This window comes from Prunus avium, chromosome 1, assembly GCF_965620075.1.
Source record: "Prunus avium chromosome 1, drPruAviu1.hap1.1, whole genome shotgun sequence".
Taxonomy (NCBI): Eukaryota; Viridiplantae; Streptophyta; class Magnoliopsida; order Rosales; family Rosaceae; genus Prunus; species Prunus avium.
This window is the reverse complement of record NC_142284.1, coordinates 58,992,322-59,007,742: the sequence shown is the minus strand read 5'-3', so window position 1 is coordinate 59,007,742 and position 15,421 is coordinate 58,992,322. Positions and strand designations below refer to the sequence as shown.

The 15,421-nt window shown below is 34.8% G+C and overlaps 2 protein-coding genes across 2 annotated transcripts; one reads left to right on the top strand and one right to left on the bottom strand.

Annotated features, from left to right (window-relative positions):
• Positions 1-33: 33 nt before the first annotated feature.
• On the bottom strand, positions 34-3,481 carry LOC110750770 (uncharacterized). Its single transcript, XM_021951131.2, has 4 exons — positions 3,109-3,481; positions 1,685-2,316; positions 882-1,397; positions 34-340 (listed from the first exon to the last, which is right to left on the bottom strand). The coding sequence occupies exons 1-4, from the start codon at positions 3,359-3,361 to the stop codon at positions 185-187; spliced, it is 1,557 nt and encodes a 518-aa protein (XP_021806823.2). The 5' UTR covers positions 3,362-3,481; the 3' UTR covers positions 34-184.
• A 3,757-nt stretch (positions 3,482-7,238) lies between these two features.
• AGL12 (AGAMOUS-like 12) lies at positions 7,239-11,689 on the top strand. Its single transcript, XM_021957374.2, has 7 exons — positions 7,239-7,599; positions 7,869-7,956; positions 9,276-9,337; positions 10,585-10,684; positions 10,772-10,813; positions 11,213-11,254; positions 11,364-11,689. Exons 1-7 carry the CDS (start codon positions 7,418-7,420, stop codon positions 11,460-11,462), a joined length of 615 nt encoding a protein of 204 aa, XP_021813066.1. The 5' UTR covers positions 7,239-7,417; the 3' UTR covers positions 11,463-11,689.
• Positions 11,690-15,421: the final 3,732 nt, after the last annotated feature.

The window sequence follows — 15,421 nt, the reverse complement described above, 5'->3', positions numbered from 1 at the left end:
AACCAAAACTCAAACAAAAGGGCAAAAACCAAGTGCAAGATCAGTCTGACATGTCTGCTCAACCTCCCACATAACAAATGTAAGTTATGTATCAATGGCATTTCGTATAGGTACATGGAATTTGTATATGTATAATGTACAAATACTTCGACATCTATTTACATGATTAAGTAATGGAGAGATTTCAATAAGAGCTAGAACCATCTTCAACACCTTCAGGAACGAGTACATCAAAATCACTTACAGTCCATTCTGCAGTCTCTCCTGGGCTACTGACATATATTTCTGTACCAACATTAATCGAAGACCATACCCTCTCTGCTGGTTTTGTTCCTGGGTCCTGTGCAACAAGATCATGAACACCTAGGTAAGTGGAGAAAATGACCGACTACAAATAGTTTCTGCAGTCAACTAGAAGAATATAGGCTTCTACTTGAGGCAAAGAAAAATTATTCACTAAAACCCCCAAAAAAATAAAACAATTTTGAAATAATTATATGCATTGTCGGGAAATTTTGTGTTGTTATACTTGCAACTTTTTTTGTATTTTTTTTTTCAATTTATATGTGAATATGGACGGAGGGGCCCCTTGTCATCCCAATTGCAAAGACTTGTAAATAATACCCAGCAAGGCTCTTTAACCATCTATGCGGTGCATTTTCATGTTTGCAGCTTTCATGCGTTTAGCTGTTTAATGCAGAGGGTGCTTGTGTGGGATGCATGATGACTCAACTTTTTTCTATGACTGGACACAAGGTAACAAGGTAACAAGCTCCAAAAAGCAAATTTCATATTTCAAAAAACAAAAACCAACTGAAATGCCAAAAAGATTAATGAAATGAACTCTCAATGAAAGTTTTGGAGCAAATACTGAATTATACCTGGTAGAAATACAACCGGCTAGAGAGGGCCCCCACATCAAGCTCCCATGTCCTGGGGTCCCCAACCCATCCATCTCCTTGTTTAGCAGGATAGCCATGTACAGCCCATTCAGGATGTGGAAGAATTTGTACCAGTTCTTGTGCTTGTGGATTGCTATATGGGTCACATATGTCATACGGTTTCTCCAGAAATTCAGCATTTCCAGGTGTGCAATAGAGATGATAAGCAGAATATGGAAAACGAGATGTTTCATTTCGATATATTATATCACCGGTACGAGTAACATGGTAAGGAGGGCAGGAAACAAGGTTATCCGGCCGACACCAGCTTGTAGTTTCTGGATTTATGATCATTTCACTGTATCTAGTCACATCTGTCAGAACATTACCATCACATGGTTTTCCATTGTTCTTCCAACAGCTCCCTATGTCAAGGAGATAAAATTGACTATTGGAACCTCCTCCACGTTTAACATCTAGTGTCAATCTTACTTTAAAATGTGGAGAGACTGGAAGCTGAAAAAAACAAGTAAAATTATCTATGAAATGCTTTGAGATGTGACTTCAAACTTTGAAATATTGACGCATGAGGAATAGAAATATCAAAGAAATAGTATTAAATAGATTTGATCCAATGTACAAGATTTAGATTTACATAAGAGAGCATCCAGATTTCATTTTGTATGTTTGTGGCCAGTCAGAATAGTAAACAAAATAAAGAAAAGAAATAGGGGTACTTTGAAGATGTTTTGGGACGTGAAATTCTAATGCCCGTGAGTAAGAATTAAAGCTGCGGAACTGACCTTTCTCATGATGCCACGGCCGTCATAGTGATAACCACCATTAAGTCCTTTTGTTGCATCTGCACGAAGATACAACATAAGCCAGGGGTACTTTGAAGATGTTGTCAATCTATTCGAGAAAATCCAACTTCCTGTGCCCAAGTTTTTCTGCCATGAGACTGAAAAGTAGGAGTTCTTCCCTATACCTTCGCTCAAATCAGCATCAAGATCATAAGTTCCATAAAATCCTCCAATTAAAGACACTGCTCGGTCACCATAAGAAACCAATCTTGAGTAGTTATGGTAGACAAGTGGCTGATTCATACAACCTTGACCAAAACATGGAAAATTCCTATCCGTAACAATTCTGCTTACCGGCTTGCCATTTTCAGGACAAAGAGTAGTGTTTTTGTCAAAATTTCCATTCTTAAGCATGACCATCCAAAATTGCCACGGATCTGATGAATTATGAACCTCACATAGAGAAGCAAGATACAGCTCCTTTTCCTTTGCATATAAGTCAGGGTCTGTGTATGGCTTAAAATCCCTTACAGGAAACTTACCACCAGCCCGTAAGTTGTTGTCTGATTCATTTACTCTGTGATGAATCACACACTTACTTTCCATACCTAGAGAGGTCCTATCCAAATGATCTGATAACAGAAAATATAAAACCAAAAAGGATCAATAAGAAAGCAAAGTCTAAGTGACACAAAAATTACAAACAATGTACTTCAGTATTAGTTTGGATTATAACTAGTCCTAAATATGGTAAATTGATACCGACATGAATTTACAGAAAGAAGTAATCATTTCGTAGTACAATCATTCTACAGCTAAGTTCAGGCAGGCTGCATGTGTGTAGTTGGTGCTGAAAGAAGCAAGCCACAGTCACAAATTAAGGAATCAAGTTTTAATTAGCATCAAGACAGTTCCAAGTCCGTGAATTATACCAGAAACTATTGGAAATAACCAGCAGAAGCATAAACAGTATTGAAAAATACAGACCGACTATTTTATTCTAACTAATTTCAGAATGTGTAGTGATTTGTGAAAATTTGCATCATCCAGAAACAATTAAGGAAAACTGAGCTGACTAAAAAGTACACTAGATTCCTATTATTGATCATGAAAGTTCCTCATAAGTTGCCGGAAATTGGTTTACATATAATAATGGGTCTCATACATTATCTAGTGGGAAAATCCCAATTGAAGAAAGAACAAAACAGATTAACCCACTAACTCAAAAGCAAAGACAACCATTCACCTCTTATCAAGAAGCTAAAGTAAGGGTAATTAATGATCATTAACTTCATAAGCCAAATAGGTTTTCCATCAAATCATGCATACATAAAAAAGAAATTTGTGAAACTCTAAACATGTCAGTATTTACTCAAACACATTTGGGTACTTCAGTTATATTTTTGGGCTGAACTTGAGCATACCAGTAAGAGAGCAATCAATATCAGCACAATCGGCCAGCCTGGGGCTGCCCATGTTGGGTGCTTCCATTCCAACTTCATTGCAGAAGTTCCAAGCTTCCAATGCAACTCTCACATTTGGGTTCTTCATTCCTGGGTCACCTATTGCTGATATGTACTTCTCTGAGACAGTGCTTACAAGATCACCCAAATTCAAGGCAAATAGTTGACAAACAAGAACACAAACAACAACCAAAGCTGAGTTGAGAAGACCCATTTTTTGTAACTGTAAGGAAGAACTGGATCATCTGGTATGTAAAAATCTCACTTTGTTGCGTTGGCGAAGAAAACAGAGAGAGAGAGAGCTTTTGCTTTGAAGCAAAGTTGCTGACGCTTGCAGTGTTGGTAGTTTTCACAGGTACATGTGGATGGTCTTGCGAGAAACCCAACACATAAAATTTAGGCCCACTTGAAAGCTAACAAACAAGAATGGGCTTCTACTGCAGGATGATCACGCATACGAAGTGTTCAAACAAATTTCGTGGAGGGATTCAAAAGCAGGACCTCAAATTGGATATAAGAATAATTATTTTGAGGGGTAATGTTAGGGTTATCGCATTATGTACCACCTTTCTATAATGGTGTTTCTTTTCAAGTATGATTATTGATAATTGGTAATTATAATTTGGTTTTCGTGCATATGAAAAGTGAACGATAAAAAGAGGGATTATTTGAGAAAGGGGAATTACATGTTAGTGGTGATGGATGGTTGGAATTCTTGGGCTGAGAAAGTAATTATGGAAAAGAAGGTATTAGGAAGGATTTTTTTGTGTAGTTGAGTCTAAACTGAACTATATTTCCTCATTAAATAAGCATCGTGATTATTTAATTGTATATAGGTAAAATTGTGTTTGCATGTTTATTTGATCATAGTTAAATGATTAACCATTCCTTAAAATAATGAAACAAAGAATGAACGGTTCGAATTATGAGATGACATGATGGAGTGGGTCAAAATGACAAGTTAACACCATATAAACATACTGGACCAATGTTTTTTTTTAATAAAAAAAGGCAATTAAAAAAAAACTAATTGGACGAGAGTTCAAATTGACTCTATTAATGTTGCATCTCTATATAGCGAAAATAATCCGAATAAAAAAAAATATAGTGAAAATAAAAACTTTGTTTTGTGATCTATCTCTTCTCTTTTTTTTTAACGGATCTCTCTCTCCTTCTCTCTTCTCTTTTAACGGGTCGTTGTTGTGATCTTTTAAACTTTGTGGGTGGAAGGATTTTTTTTGTTTGTAAATAGGAGCTTTGTTTTGTGAGGGCCGTCTGATTAACATCATTTTCTAAACAAATCTCTATTTTATAATCTCTTTTAGCTGGATCCGCCCATGGAATAAAATATAACTGACAATGATATTTGATTTGACAGGTATGGATTATCATTAATATTAAATGAGTTTGTTGATGCAAAGCAACGTTAAGTGGATGATAATGAATATTTGGTTTCTATGTTATGAACTCTGGACATGCCTCTAACCATCAGCTTTGAACATTGGATTTTTTCTCTTATAGAGAAAATTTACGCATGATAAAATGAATATGATTTTTTTTCTACAAATGATATTTTACTTTAATCTCTTATAGAGAAAATATACATTTAAACTATGCATGTATAATATATGTATATATATTCTATATGCATATATAATATATTACATATATATACATATATATATATATATATATATATATATTTTTAATTTATAATAATATATCTTAAGAGTATAGCCGCGCGGCTATACTGGGTATTTTTTTAAAATTTAATATATAGTATAGCCGATCGGCTCTACTTTTTTTTTTTTTTTTTTTTTCATATCTGTTATGAAGTTCCATCCTTTATATTGGCGAACTGCTCATCCTTATGTTTTAGTAGATCGTTTTGTAGACGTCACTCCTCCTGAAAAAGTGCGTTTGAATAATAAATGTGATAGAAATGTAACGTTGTACGGTTATTTGCGGGCTGTAACATGAAAAAAGGAACAAATGTACATGCTTCACATATAGAGCTATTGGATATACTCTTTAAATTAAAAAAAATTCCAAAATTTTCATTTATAGATAAGAGTAGTTTGAAGCATTATCCATTACTATAGATAAGAGTAGAACCATTCATTATATTTGGTATTTTATTTAGTCAAGTTTGCGATGTGAGATTCATATTCTTCAACACTCCTTCATTTCTCCCTTGGTCCCACACATTTCCCCTATATATATAACTAACAAGAAAAAGAAAAAGAAAACGAAAGTGTTATCAAACTAGTTTTGACATAACCACCTAGGTCCAATAGGAGCCTAACACCAGTCCAAATCATGCATCGATATTGTACCTTAACCACCTAGGTCCAATACCTTGGGTGCAAGGGTGGAGTTAGGATTCAAATAAATGGGGAGCCAGGGCCACGATAGGCCTTAATGTGGCTCTGCCCCTGCTTGGGTGGGATATGCTTGATGAACCCCTAGGTGTGGTGTGAGGTTTTAACTTAAAATGCATCAGAATAATTAGTAGTGGACCATCTATATTTGAATTTTAGTTTATTGTTGTATTCTCCGATATGAGACTTACACGTCATAACTTGTATCAAGCCACCTACACCAACAAGTAAAAAGTGTTACCAAGCTTTTCCTCAACTTCATCTTCATTAACCTCTTCTCATTTTCGTCTCTAGCCTTTTTTGTCTTCAATTTTAAAAAAAAGCCAAATAAAACAAAACAGAAAACAAAACCCGTACCGTACATATGAGGTCTTTAAGGTTTCACATGTTATTTGTTTGAATGGGCCAAAATGATAATGGAATCTCGTTGGTTCATATGTATGGCGCAAAAGTTAATATTATATAGATATTAGGAACTGTGGCATTTTTTATATATTTCTTTTTGCCTTACACTATTAGGCTTTAACTTTTGAAAGCTAAGTGGCTAAGTGAGTGTTAGCAAAAGATTTTTGGAATCAAGCTTTTACCCTGCAAAAGAACTATAGGCATCCACGTGGCTTCTGTTTAAGCCACTTCATGTAGACTGCGATCGTCGATGTCAAAGAGATCTCTTTAATGAATTGTATTGAACGTGTAGGATTTGACAAGATTCTTGGCTTCAAAGTTAAGATGAAGATTAATAATAATTAACCAAATTCTCACAAGATTTAAAAAGGGTTTTAGGGAGACAGTGGAGAAGGCTAGCCTGACTTTTGGTAGTTTTTTTATTGAAGAGAAAAAGCAAAACTTTGTTAATAAGCTTGGAAAGCTTAAAGCATGCTAGGGTTTTGTTACAGAAACAAAGGGCAATGCGTGAAGGGAAGGCCAAGGGGAAGGGGGGGACAAGTAAAAAGTTAAAAAGCTAAAGCTAAAGCAACCCAACATGGGCAACTCATTGGTTCATTAAGAAACTGATGGGCTGCACATGAAAAAAAAACAAAAAGCATCCAAATTGCATGCTGACTAGATTTCAACTGTCCCACACACAAGTATACTTTTCCTTCACCTGAGAGTGTTGAATGGTCACTGAGGATTCTTAATCCAGTGGGAGGGCCATACTCTTCTGTTGACCTACTCATGAGATCAGGTGACTTTAATAAAAGTACAATTTGTAAAGCATTTCTAATAGAGGTCACACTCACTAATGTGTAACTAATATATTGGATTGTTGAAATTGGACAACAATTCAATATATTCTCTCTTTACAAATTTCATAAAGGCGAGTGAGATTGATAAGCACTAGTTCGGACTCAACTCCAATCTAGTCAAGCTGAGCAACCAAACCAGTAGTAACTCTACGCTTGGCAGATAAGCAGAGAGAAAGAGGCTTGGTTTGAGCCCGATTTATAGTTTGTTGTTACAAGGAAAAATGACCAAATTAGCCTTGGTAGAGAATGTGCGGGTAATGTGATTAGTGGAATTGAAATTCTGTTGAAGATAGAGAGCAGGATAGAATAAAGAGACCTAATTTAATGTGAGAGGTTAAACTAATTAATTGTTAAACAAAGCTTAGTGATTTGTAAAGGTAGGTGCCGCCATATTCTTAATTATGGGGTGGAGAGATAGAAGAGAATCCACGTGAGGTATATAAGGCACTAAGCCCTCCATACTTAAGAGGCAAACCGTCAGCTCTAAGTTCCCAATTAGAGGAGGGTCTGCAACAACCTCGAAGCTAGTTCAAACTAGTGGGAGGTTGTCTGCATTAAAGCAGCTTACAAAATCAAACCATTCTCCATACTCATAAATTAGATCGAAAAAAGTACGTACTGAGGTCGAGTATTGAATTCGACATGGCTCGTGGAAAGGTTCAGATGAAGAAGATCGAGAACCCGGTGCACAGGCAGGTTACCTTCTGCAAGCGCCGGGCGGGGCTGCTGAAGAAGGCTAAGGAGCTCTCTGTGCTGTGTGATGCTGATATTGGAATTTTCATTTTCTCCTCCCATGGAAAGCTCTTTGAACTTGCCACCAAAGGGTCTCTAGCTCTCTCTGTTTGTGTATAATGTGTATATATATGTGTGTTTAGGATGCCATTTTTTGTTAAGAATTAAAAGAAAGAATTTACAATTAATTATACATCAAATAGGTACACTCATGCCTTTGAAACTGCATGTTCAGTGTATAAATACATAATTAGATATAAAAAAAGGAAATATTTGTATAGAAATGTTAATTATTCTTTTAAAAGCTGGCTAGCTTCTGCATGAATTCTTGTTGAACTTGCTTTGTTATTTATTGTGCTAGAAACATGCAAGGGCTCATTGAGAGGTACATGAAGATGAAGCCAACCCGAGTGTCTCAGGCTGATCAAGCCATAGAAACGCAAACTCTGGTACGTACGATCATATCTTACCACTTCATGCTCTCTTTTTCCGGCATTTATTTCTCTACTGTTACATATGTGTACCGTCACACTAAATAATTTCTCGTGTTATATACATAGCTGCAAGCACACAAAGAAAGCACACATATATACGTGTTGTATGGTGGTATAAAACGAATATTATTCCCATCCATATTATTATTGGTAAAGATAGTGCAGCATCAGATGCTGGATATAAAATAATTCTTACAAGAATAACAATATTAATTGAATAAAGGAAGAAAATAACACGCAGATACACAGAATAATGTTTCTCATGTCACAACTTTGTGGAAGGCCAAGAATATTGTGACACCTTATTACAGGAATCTATTGTGGAGCTATCGATGTCTGTCGGATCATATCTCTGAATGACCCGTCAATAAGACTTATAAGATGGTGCACGCTTCTCTTAGATGGTTGTTGCTTACGATTTAAGTATATATTATGCTTCTTTTGACTTATTTCTTCATAATTTTTTGGAGGGAACCTTTAATCTAAATTATAAAACTAGTCTTTGATTTAGTGGTATTTTGTTTCCGTTTAGTTGGTCAACTCATATGAATGACGATGACGATATTATATTTGTGATAAGTTAGATACTTAGTTGTGATTAACCCATGTGGTATGGTGTATTGGCCTGTTGTATGGAGGTTTCTCAAAATGCTTGTGTCCTCTTTTGGTGATTTCTTGAGAAATTTCATTAGAGAAGAACAAAAACAACTTTGCTTTCAATCAACCCTTAGCTCTCAATCTCTTTCTCACCCTTGTTCAACCTAGTTTGGGGCCTCTCTTACTCTCGTTAAGCTTTCTTAGCCCTCTTAGAGTCCTATTTATATCACATAGAATTTAATTACGTCACAACTTCACTCGAATTAGGACCCAATATCCTACTTATGTTTCTATATTTGTTGTAGTTTTAAAATTTCTAACTTTTTAAGTATAGTTAAATGAAAAAATCACCCTTTAAAATATCTGACAAGTATATCATGCGATTACGGCCTTAAACATAGGTGGTACATTAACACTAGAGGTAAAGTTTAGGAGACAAAATGTAAATAAATAAAAATCATTCGATGGTAAAAGCACATATTCATCAACTTACATATGGATGTGCATCTTACATTATGTTCATATATGACTGTTGTTGATTTTTATGTACGAAAATTTATTATCTGCTTAGATGAAGAGAAGTGAAACAGCAGAAAATTTGTGTGGCTGCCCAAATATGTAAATAATTTGTTTTTGAATCTAACTTAAATTTCCACGTTTTGTTTTCATTGGTATAGGATGCAAAAAAAGAGATTAACCTGCTGAAACAGGAGATTGAAATACTGCAAAAAGGTCTCAGGTATTACAAAACAACCTCATAATGTCTTATTTGTTCTTATAGGATGCATGACTTGTCTTTACATATGAGAATATCCATATTCTAAAAATTGTATAGAAAAATCATTCAAATCAAATACCCATATTCTAAAAATTAATAGCCAACGGGTCTAACTCAGCGAAAAAGAGTCTTAACATGCAGACTGGTGGTCTCATATTCGAATCTCTATGTCACCTTAGTAGTTGTGTGTGTGAGAAATCCCCCTCTCCTCTATAGTTGAGACTATCACTTGTATTCAATACAAATAATAATAATAATAATAAGATAGATGATGAGACACTGATTTTATCATGTTCCATTTTGATTTGTTGTACATGAAGCCATGAAAAAACCTCATGTCAAAAAAAAAAAAATGTAAACCCAATTTAGACTTTTTTTTTCTTCTTCTAGTAGCTATAGAAATTTGGACTTGATTCCATAGGATCCATATTAATGATCCCATCTCATGTAAGAGAGTTGAAATACTAATTAGGAACAAAATTCAACAATGTTTGGATCCTTACTTTTCGTGGTCATTTAATCCAATGATTGTATTTACATCATTGCATGTATCGTTCTTTAAGGTCCAAGTATAATTATTTGTTACCAAATAGTTATTAGTTTAGTGGTATTTCTCTTATTTGTTTGACTATATTACATCTAAGCGGGAGATCAAGAGCTAGCTATGTGAGTAAAGTGATAAATAAAAAAATTTGTAATTTATTCACAAATATTTGCAAAAAAATATGCCTTCCATTTCTTACCGCTATCCTAACTAATTTATTTATATATATACTAGCCTCTCCGCATGCACTTCCGCGCCTGTGAGAGGCTTTTTTTTATTTAAAATAAATTTATTTTAGAATTAAAAAAAGATAATGGGTAGTTGTGTTCCTTAAAAGGAGGATCCATTATCTAATTTTTCTTTTAATTTTAAATTTTTTTAATATGAAAAAGTGTGAATTTACCATATTATCCTCATTTAATTAATAACTTCAATTCTTAATGTTTGCATTAACCAAGGGCATTTTCTGGTATTTTGAATGTTTCACTCTCTACCTTTTACTCTATATATATAGATAAAATAAAGATGTTTATGAAAGTTATCTACTAAAATTTATTTTAAGTCGAGTGGGGTTACTACAGTGTTTGTGACCCTCCTCCTTCCCCTCGCTTGGCACCCAAGAAAGAAACCCTCCCAATGTAACCAAAAAAAATTTATTTTACAGGTACATGTTTGGAGGGGGTGCTGAGACAATGACTTTGGATGAACTACAAGTGCTTGAAAAACATCTTGAAGTATGGATTTATCACGTGCGCTCGGCAAAGGTATAATTTTTTATAATTCCATCAATTACATTCGAAGAATAAATAAGTTAAATTGATTTCTAAAGCTGAGTGGCTAAACAATCACAGATGGACGTTTTGTTCCGAGAGATCCAACTGTTAAGGAATTCGGTAAGTTTGCACTCCAGCATATCTAATTAATTTATTTTAGTAAGGAATCAAATGGTATATATTATTGTCAAATTGGAGATATAGTGCAAATAGTCACACATATATAGCGTAGTATTTTTTTTTTTTTCGGTTATTGTTTTTTCGAAACTTGGGTGCAAGTGAGCTTTTCTAGTAGTGATTCGGTCTAGTCGACTTGGCTAAGGCCATATCTGCTAAACAGTATCGTAAACTTTTTTGCTTTCTGCACTACATATTAAATTTAAATTAAACATATAGTATAGATTACATAGTTTTTTTTTTTTGGTTATATTTTAGAATGTATAGACTACATAGTTAAATAATATAGTAGAGTTATTATTTTATATAGTTTTCTGAAAAAATTAAATTCATGTTTTGAAGGAAGGAATACTGACAGCTGCAAATAAGTATCTACAAGACAAGGTAATCAATTTTTTTTTTCTTTTTATGAATTTTTTTTTGGGTAAAGATATATTGAATTATAGTTTTCAGCTTACTAATCTTAAATATATTGGATATATTTTTCATGTAGATTATTGAAGAGAACATCGGAGTTACTAACATTACACCAATGGCCTCTGACAATCCATATCCACTAACCATACCAGATGATGACATATTTCAAATTTAAGAATTTGTATTAGCAATGATGATGTAGTACTCATATTTGCAGGGGTGGTGCAGATAATAACAAAAACTTTTATAAACAAGATTGTACTGATTAATAATCATCTAGCTAGCTAGGTTGCTTATGATATCAAATGTGTGTCAATATTGTAGTATTATATACTATAGTGTTGTTATTGTAGTAAACTTGTATTGTAACTTAAATGATAAGGAGGATATTATGGTGTGGTATGTTATTGAATTATCTCGTTCCCTTTATATGTTGAATTTTAGTGATTGGAATGCTTTGAATATTCGTTCAAACTTAATCAGGCACTGTCTGATGAACATTTTGTTTTCACTTTTTTTGAAACTGAAAACAATATCTATAAACAATTTTCGTTTTTTTGTTCTCAAACAAATATGGGTGATTAAAATTTTGTAACATGCACTTTCAAATTCCGCATAAATAGGTGTTACTTTAAAGTTCCATCGTAATTGAAAATAAGTCAAAATTGAAATTATGATATATAAAACTCGCCATCTTGAGCAAGTGGACTTATTTGTTACCCCTCTACCACCCTTCAATGACTTTTAGAGCAATTCCACCATTCACGTGAATAATGGCTGCCCTTGCAAAAAACAATGTTGGTTTCCAGCAGTTGCCCTAGTTTAGGGCAAATACTATTATTTTTTTTTATTTTTTTTCACATATTTGTTTACCTAAACAATTAATTTGGACAAATTTTTTTAAAAATATTTTTGGTGTGGGAAGTGAAAAATATGACTAAGTATTTATTTATAAAAAATCTGAATTTTTTTGTTTTGTTTTCGTTTTTTTATATTTTTTATAAAATTTTTGTTGTTGCTGACGTCAGCACCTCTCGTTTTGGATCTGGGGCTGAACCTGCCCTCGGACCAGCCCGACTTCGTGGCCCCCACAGCCAACTCGGGCCAAACCTTGCTGCTGGAGGCCTTTTTTCTCCCAAACCCCCCTAGCCTCAGTCCAAACCCCACTGCTGGACTTGCTCTTAGACTCATGCACATGACACTAAGACCCGGATGGATGTTGCTATGGCCCCGACCCGCACCAATGGACTACGAACTTGACCTATTACCCACGAACCTACCCTTCTAACAATCAAACCCGCCTCTAGCTAGAATTGTCAAGTTGGGGGGAGGGGGGCGAAGTAGAAAATACAAGTTTATAAAACACCTAAGCATTCAATAATTACATAATTAGAGTTAAATATTTCTAATTGAGTCATGTCTAATTTGTTTTAGAGGAAATTTTAACTTAAATTATAAGTTATTTATTACAAATTATATATATATTATATATATAATAAAGGAAGGATAAAAATATGGGAGGGGTAAGGGGGGAGGGGGAGGGCCACTCCAGGTTTAGGAGTGGTTCCGCCATTGCCCGCCTCCTTAACTATGGGCCTAAACGAGTCACTTCTTGGCTCGACATGCTAACCCCATGATCTTACCTAGTGACCACCTAACCGATCCTTGACCTGGCGACCCCTGAGTCTGACACAGTGACACTCAAACACAACAAGTAACTTGCAATCGAACTCTATGATTACCAAAGCTAACCCGAGACTCAAAATTCTTTTAATATGTTTTTTAAAATAAACAAATAACTCACAATTAGCAAACAACTTTCATATCGAAGTTCCTATCACCTCTCTTGGACTACATCATCATTTTTCTCCCATAACCCTCTCTCTAACACTTATCATCTTCTCTAAATTTAATTCACCTTGTATTTGAAGAGGTTTTATGTAATCTACCCAATTATTTTTTTGCCATGATTGTTGGATTGATATATTTGTTTGCCTTTGTGCGCAGTTAGATGCATAGAGACTATGATTTCCCAAGAGATTGATTGTTGAAAATATTAATTGCCCCTGTTTCTCCCTCCTCCAAAGTCGAATAATCCTCTTCGACCAACTCCTCATTAGCCGAAGATTTTTCTTTATGTCCCTTCCTCTTCCATATAATTATGATGATATTCTAACATTTGTCCCCTATTATCTTCATTGGGCAAACAAAGATCGTCCTCCATTGCCTTCATCCCAACTCCATCAGACCCCTCTTCATCTTACGACCCTCCCACATCTGAGATCGAAGCTGAATCTCTTAGGATGATGCCCCGATTTCAACGTGTTGACATTTTCAATGCACCCTCATCGTTTTTCACAACAAAATTCTGAAGGCAAAAAGTCACTTTTGGTCTATGTGGTTTATCACTTTTACCGCAAAGGTTCATGTGGTTTCAATTTGTAACTTTGCCCCGTTTGGTTCATGGGAAATGAGACTTGGGAATGGGAATTCAATTCCTTTCCCATGTTTGATAAGTCCGGCATGGGAAATGGATGCCTTGCACATGGGAAAGTAGGGGGGAAAGTGATGCCCTCCTCTTAACTTGGGTTTTGGTTTCCCTCCTCATGGGAAAGTTTGGGAAAATGAGCCAACATTCAATGCACAATTTTCATGACTATTTTGTCTCTATGAACAATTTATAATTACAACGTATCATTAAATGCATTCTTTTTTTTATTTGATTTAATATGGATATAATTGGAAAATTATACAAACTTTGTTTTCCATCCCTACTCAAAACAAACATGGGAAAGGAAACAAAGTGAAATCTCCCGGTTACTTTCCTAACATTACCAAACGTGGGAAATGAATCTTTCATTCCCATTCCTTGGGAAATGACATGGGAATTGATTTCCCCTCAAATCCATTCCGTGAACCAAACGGGGCCTTGTGGTTTACAATTCCAATCAATTTGAGGACATTGCTCAATTTCAGTGAAATTCACTTTACTGTTGTTGGTACTGTAGTATGTGAGGGGCACATGGATGGGCATTATAGTCAAATATTGCTACCTTATATGTAACGAAGCTGTCTCGTCTTCTTCGTTCAAATTAGGCAACTTTGGGGGAATTTGTGGCTTAGGGTTCATAAACCTTTACCTGCTAAAGTCCTCCCTTTCCCAACTAGAAGTGACCAAAAGCCACAATCTGACAAAACACCAGCACGGACCCATATAGACAACCGAATAAACACGTAAACCATTGAAAGCCCTTAAACCAAATTGAAACTGATTTACCCAAACCAAACACTTAAACAAAGCATTGAAAACCCAAATTCTCTACCTAAGAGATATTTAGTCAAATACCCATTCTTAGCACTAAAATTATAAATAAACCCTACACCATTTAATTTTTATAAACAAACCAAAAAAAAAACCCAAAAAATGAAAGTTGACCCTATTGAATTTAATTTTGATTATTAAATTACTTTGATGCCCTATTAAGTGTTTTGGGCTTTTTTATGAGGTTTTGGTGTTGAGTTTGTTTTAAGAAATCAATGACAGTTTTGTAATTTAAATGAAGTTAAAAACCCTTTTATTATGTTGTAAATGGGCTTTAGGTGTGTTTCTAAAGTTCATTTCATATTGGGTTTTTTTTTATAATTTGAGCTCCTATATTGGGTATAATAGTGAATCTCTCATACTTAAACCATTGAAGGCCCCAAATCCAAACACTTTCTTATGTGGTTTGTTCAAGCTTGCACTGCTTGCCTTTCTCCTCTTCGTCATTTTGGTTGTGGCTATACCAATCGATTTACCCATTTTTGTAGGCACAAATGAGAATTTTTAAGAAAACCTTAAGGCTTAAAAAATCCACAATTTGTGCATCTCCAGATTATACAATAGACTGATGATGAGAGTGTTTAAACGAAAATGTTGGAACTTTGAGTTTAGGGGCATGTGTTCTTAGGGATTTGATTATAATGCCCCTCCACATGCCCCTCACGTGCTACAATTCAAACGGCAACAATGTACTTGAATTGCTTGGAATTGTAAACCACGGGTACAAAAGTGACCAAATTAAAACCACAAGAACTTTAATGGTAAACCACAAGAACCGAAAGTGACTTTTTGCCAATTCTAAAATCTCCCTT

Coding starts and splice junctions, on each gene's coding strand:
- LOC110750770 (XM_021951131.2), bottom strand. CDS start 3,361: ATGGGTCTTCTCAACTCAGCTTTGGTTGTTGTTTGTGTTCTTGTTTGT. Junction 1,398..1,684: donor GCCGTGGCATCATGAGAAAG/GTCAGTTCCGCA, acceptor TGTTTTTTTCAG/CTTCCAGTCTCTCCACATTT. Junction 341..881: donor GCCGGTTGTATTTCTACCAG/GTATAATTCAGT, acceptor CTTGTTGCACAG/GACCCAGGAACAAAACCAGC.
- AGL12 (XM_021957374.2), top strand. CDS start 7,418: ATGGCTCGTGGAAAGGTTCAGATGAAGAAGATCGAGAACCCGGTGCAC. Junction 7,957..9,275: donor CCATAGAAACGCAAACTCTG/GTACGTACGATC, acceptor TCATTGGTATAG/GATGCAAAAAAAGAGATTAA. Junction 11,255..11,363: donor ATAAGTATCTACAAGACAAG/GTAATCAATTTT, acceptor TTTTTCATGTAG/ATTATTGAAGAGAACATCGG.